Source organism: Alligator sinensis, unplaced genomic scaffold (assembly GCF_000455745.1).
Source record: "Alligator sinensis unplaced genomic scaffold, ASM45574v1 scaffold922_2, whole genome shotgun sequence".
Classification (NCBI taxonomy): Eukaryota; Metazoa; Chordata; order Crocodylia; family Alligatoridae; genus Alligator; species Alligator sinensis.
This window is the reverse complement of record NW_005843185.1, coordinates 211,202-217,279: the sequence shown is the minus strand read 5'-3', so window position 1 is coordinate 217,279 and position 6,078 is coordinate 211,202. Positions and strand designations below refer to the sequence as shown.

Here is a 6,078-nt window from a genome sequence, read left to right as displayed (position 1 = left end):
GGGGGGTGGGCGGGGGGGGCAGCCATATTATCTGTTGGGGGCAGGGGGAGCGGCGGTGTGCCGCAATTTTTGAAAATTCATGCAAGTGTGCCATGGAAGAAAAAAAAAAAGGTTGGGAAACGCTGATCTAATTCATGTCTTATTCAAGCATTCTTATGGAAAAAAAAATCAACTTCAAGGTTGCGGCAAATCTGAATGGTTACAAAGATATACCTGAAGAAAACTTTGATGCAGCTTTGAGACATTAAACGCTAATAAAACTTAGTAAACTTCTGAGGCCCATTTATTAAACAATTTTCCACTGTGCATTTTTAGGAAGTGAGCATCTCTATTCTGGGATAAATGAATGTAGAAATAGTGCAAACGGTGAACACATACCACTGACCTTAAGTTTTTTGTTTAGAGCATCAACACAATGACTGAGGCTCATAAGAATCTCAATTAGAAACATGAGCTTTTTTCAGGTGGAAGTAAAGAAAAGGATGACAAATTAGTAGCACATCGCAGCTTTAACGCAAAAGATGGAAATAAATGGTTTCCAACTGTTTATCGATCAATTAGGCTCTTACAATGACTGTGTTTACATGGCAAAAAAGCAGGCTTATGTCTTTTTTTCCCCCCAGAAACACACCCATATAGCAATGAATGCCAGGAGCTCTGTCTCATAACATCCCCACATTTATTTCTTTGTAATGTTGCTGGAATTGTTTTTATTTATTTATTTATTTTGAATGTCTGGAAGATGACAACATCTTATTTTATATTTCAAACAATAAGAGTGTGAGGACAACATTTTTTCAGGCTCTCTTTATGACAGAATATTCAATTACTTGGGACAACATTTTCATACAAACCATGACTATTTCTCACAGCTCCTGGCACCATAGCACTGTGGTACTGGGAAGGGTTTTTGTAGACATGCTCCGGCAGTGGATCAGCTAATAAGTTGATTTGCAAACTACTGATCATCTCTTAAGAGATGCCAGGTCCTCTCAGCCCCAATTGTCTTATACCAGCCAATTCCCAAAATAAAGGAGGAGGTAAAAGTTTTCAAAAGCACCTAGGTCACTCAGGAGGCAGCATCCCATTTTAAGGGTGAAAGTTGAGAGCCTAAACCACTCTTGGAAATGGTAGTTAGGCCCCAGACTCACTTGGTTGCTTTTAAAAAAGGTTACCTTCAGTGTCTTGCTGCCCCGGGTTCATCACTTCCTAGAGGGGGAAAATATTAGGATCTGAAATGCAGGATCAGGAGTCAAGAACTCCCAAACACAGTGGTGCTGGGCATTTTGGGACCTTCATGGAATTAGGGCAGTATGGTAGAAAGCATCCTTAAATCAGGGGCAGGCTATCCTAGATTGTGGGGCAAACTTCATTGGATGTCCATTTTGGATGCATTTGTAGAGGAAAATATTCTTGTAATTCTGCCTGATGGCATGCTTCCTATGTTTTTGCTTAAACTGATCTGCAGGCAGATATTAATCCAACTGCAGAAGTTCAGAATTACAGCGTGGAGTGTTTAGTCAGAGAACTAAAACTTATCCATGTCTCTCAAGCCTGAACACTTCCACTCAGAATCTCATGAGGACAGTTGTCTTGTTTCCAGTTAGGCTGCAGATACAGTGACAATAACTTCTTCCTCAGTGTTTTTGCTCCTCTGCTCAAAAGCACAGGGGTGGGGGAGACAGGCGAATATGGGGAAAAAAAATCAAATAAATTGGAAAATGCAGAAAAAGTACAGATCTAAAAATAGACAAAAGTTTATGGGATTTACATCTAGGAAAGCCAATGCCTGTTTGTAGTAATATGTCAGTATCCAGATGCCATGTTGTTCCTAAGTGTCTGTTGCTGTTATAGAGGGTTTCATCTGAATACATGATATGGAAAATAGTCCCAGGTGAAAATGTTGCTCATAAGAGATTATTGCTCTTATCAGTATTGCTGAAGCTGAGGTTTGACCATAACTATAAACATGCGATGTATAGAGTAAACACATACCATTCACAGTATAACACACAGTCTAACAAGAATCCTCTTCTTTCTTTATAAACGTGGTATCCAAAGCCAAGAGCTGATCTCTGCCTATGTAACAGGAAAAGTCTTAAAGTTTTCTATTTCTTTTTGATACTGCAGTTAAAGAAGTAACATGGATTTCGTTACATTCAGCATCTGGTCCAAGAATACGCATTTCCACTAAAGAAAACAAACCAGGAAGTCAAGGCCAAAATAAATACACACAAAATGTTACTATTGTTTTTATATATTTTATCCAGATACAGTTTCTGTCCATATTGAAAATTCTATCTGATATTATGCAGTTGAGCTTAGCTTTCAAAGGAGCTTGCTTTTATCATGTTATTATGCTTATATTCATGTTTAAGAACATTTTTTTAAAAATGAGCTCCTTCTTTAGAAGGTTTTTCTGCTTAACTTGCAAAAGACAACTCTCAAACTGACTTTCTGTGTATGATTTATATAGGTACAAAATATAAAGAATAAAATAAATCTTTATCATTATAGTTCACAATTCATTTAATAAAGTAGCAGTAGTTGTTAGAAAATTTTACTTGGCAAGACCATATTGGAGCGGTACCTGGAAAGTGGATCTAAAGAATGTTCCTACAGTTAGGCTGAGGCAGCAAGTCAAATGATGGGAATTTGCTTGGGGAAATAGATCTAATTGTAAACTAGTCAAGGTTAGATATGAGATGTTGACAGATGACAAATGGTATTTTTGAAGGAGTGGGTCACACAAGTTAACGATTTTCAATCTTTAATCAGCCACCCAACTTGGCAGAATGCATTAGATCTGAGTAAATAAGTACCTTTCAGGTTCAGGGTCACCATTCGAACAGGAGTTTCTCTGAGGCAAACCAAAAAATAGGAAGAAAAAGGTCTGTTTACTTCCAATCACAATATTAAGGGCCAAATTCTACCACCTCTCTGTTTTCAGCAGTACCTTACTGTGTACATAGGGAAGCTAGTGGAGATATTTAAATTGTAAGGTACTACTCAATAGGAGTGAGGGGTAGGCAACAAAAGCTGTGTGGGAAAAGGAAGAATTCCTCTTTGGAGTCTGCATATTTTGAGGCTTAGACTCCCTGCCCTCCAATTTTGTGGGCACAATTTTGCACCCACAACTAATTGTTGACACAAATTATAGCATTTAGCAATCTAACTATGGGATGATTGGGTCTGCACACAGTTTTGTAATTCTAAGTATTCAAAAGTCATGAACTAAGCCCCCCCCTCGCCCCAAATCTGAGATTGGCTTAAATATCATGAATTGATACATTTGGGGATTCTTCTGGGGTTTTTAACTTTAACGCTTTGTATTTTCAATTTTCCTCCACTATACTAAGGAGTTATAAACCTCTCTTTTTTCCTTAAATGAATGTGGAGATACTCATGTAGCAACATGAATCCAGAAGGTAGGCGTTGAAAAAGACACTAAATATTGCAAGACCCATCATAAAATTGCTAGACCCAATACTACCAACTTTTGCAGACAGTGCTGAATGTTAATGCCTGGGCTTAGCATATCTAAAACATCACTTAAAACTCCAGCAAAATAACAACTCTACTTCTCAGGCACAATGCCATAAGATTAACTTTCTCTTTGAAGGAGACAGAGCTTTCAGTGAATGGAGTGAGAATGAACTCCCACAGGAATTAATGATCATCACAAGATTCACCACCTTCATGTATACTGTACATAGTATCTTTTCTAACATACACCTGTAATAAAATGTGCTTTAACAAAACATGACTTTGCACACACAATTCTCCCCCATGAGAAAGGATAAAAGAGTGAGAATGAACAACATGTGACAATTCCAACTAATGTTTCTTAATGAACTCCTGAAAGAAGCTTAGATACTATGGTGAAGGCATGATAAGAATCTATATAAAGAACAGAACAGAAGAGAATATTGCTTCTGTCCATGGCTATCATTGATTTTGCTCCTGTGTTACTGCTGGTAAGTTGAAGGCGACTCCATATTAAAGAACCAAACAGGCTAGCAGCTGGAGATGTGTATCTAGACTAATAGATAGTTTGGAATCATAAAATGTGTGGAATGAAATTGGAATCAAGTTTAGGAGTCTTTAGGAAAAAAGAGCAGTCCTTTATATTTATACAGGGCTTTCAAGCTAGAAAGCCTCCCACCCCCAAAACTTCACAAGGTACGCACATCCACCTCCACCAAAATGCTGATGCCTCTGTCATAGAAAATAGCAGAAACTCAGGCTGGCACTAGGCACACTGTCTGGCATTAAAAGGGAAAAGTATCCATTGGGGAAAACTCAAGTCTCCTATAGAAGACAATAGGTTCTTCCCCATTCATATAAAACAGACAGGAACCCAGGGTAGTTTTCAGAAGGTGTTTTCTCCTGTTAGAGCCTCTAGCCCAATTCAGTACATAGGCTGGAAATCAGACTACCTACCTAAGAAGAAGGAAGAGCCACCTTGATCTGGACTCCTATGTGAACCACTGGTTCTGCACATAGAGCCCAAGGTATTTTTGAACCTTATACTGACCCCACAGTAGCTGGGCTGTTGGTATGGTGTGAAAACAATATTTAGAGACTGGTTGTAGGCTAAATGGATGGGGATGGTATTTTTAAGTGTGGTGGTGTCTTTTGTACTGTGAGTTGGTTAATAAGTACTCAACTGTTACCACTGTCAGTATCAATTAATGTTCAGATATGGAATAAGCAGGGATAACAGCCATTACACATCTTAAATTACTCAACAAATATTAAGACCCAGTCAAAAATATGTTTTTCCAAAAAAAAAAAAATCACAATAATTTTTTCTTTTAAAAAAAAATCTGAATGTTTAAAAGATCAGAATGTACTATAAACCTTTTTTATTTTAGTATTTTCCATTTTCAGCATATGAATGTTTTACTAAAATTACATGGATTCTTGTTCCCTAAAACCGCTGCTAACTGTAAAACTCACTTCCAAAAAATTATTTTAAAAAAGGAAAACAAATGTTTATTTTCCTGATTTATATTTTTGTACTCAACATCATAAAACAATAAAATGTGCTATTGCTGGCAAAGAAAAGCATACTTATAAAAAGCAAATGAAAAATTTCAATCAGCTATAGTGAAGATAAACAAACTATTAGCATTAAGATTTAAGTCATTTTATTATAATTGCTTATCCATTAATATGTAATATTGCTTATCTATACATATAGGTTCTTGAAGAGAGAATGAAATTGGAATGCAAGTGTCATGGCGTATCAGGTTCCTGTACAACTAAGACCTGCTGGACCACACTTCCTAAATTCAGAGAGATTGGATATATTTTGAAAGAAAAGTATAATGCTGCAGTACAAGTGGAGGTGGTACGAGCAAGTCGGCTCCGGCAGCCAACTTTCCTGAAGATTAAGCAGATTAAAAGCTATCAAAAACCAATGGAAACCGATTTGGTGTATATTGAAAAATCACCCAACTACTGTGAGGAAGATGCTTCCACAGGGAGTGTTGGTACCCAAGGACGCCTCTGTAACCGTACATCTCCCAATGCGGATGGGTGTGACATGATGTGCTGCGGAAGGGGTTATAACACACACCAGTACACCAAGGTGTGGCAGTGTAATTGCAAATTCCACTGGTGCTGCTTTGTCAAGTGTAATACGTGTAGTGAGCGGACAGAGGTATTCACCTGCAAATAATAGCATTTAAATAAACAGAACAAGTCACTGCAAGTGGACAGAAAGTGGAGTACAACAAACAACTACAGCATCATTTTGCACATCTAATTTTCTTTGGGAAAAAACAAAAAAAACAAAAAAAAACCCACCCCAAAACCAATCTCTCCCTACTATTTACCCTTCTAAAGGATGATGTGTTTTGGCTGGCTGGCCATTGTAACTGCTTTGGAAATAAGGGCAACAGGATTAAGGTGATGTTGAAAAACACATGCAATTTTTCCTCCTGTTTTGTTTTTGTTTTTTTAACTGCAGTCTGGGTGTCGTAGAGTTTTCCAATTAGGATTTTAAGTTATACATATCAGAGAAGCTGTCTGAATTACAGTTCCCAGGTGATGTAAAGAAAAAAAAAAAAG

The 6,078-nt window shown here is 37.5% G+C and overlaps 1 protein-coding gene across 1 annotated transcript in view; it reads left to right on the top strand.

Annotated features, from left to right (window-relative positions):
* The window catches only part of LOC102380960 (protein Wnt-7b), a 68,260-nt gene extending 62,433 nt beyond the window's left edge, over positions 1-5,827 (top strand). Inside the window, exon 4 of the mRNA XM_006037881.2 lies at positions 5,207-5,827. Coding sequence (XP_006037943.2) covers positions 5,207-5,686 — 480 coding nt within the window. The 3' untranslated portion in view covers positions 5,687-5,827. The remainder of the gene's footprint in view (positions 1-5,206) is intronic.
* Positions 5,828-6,078: the final 251 nt, after the last annotated feature.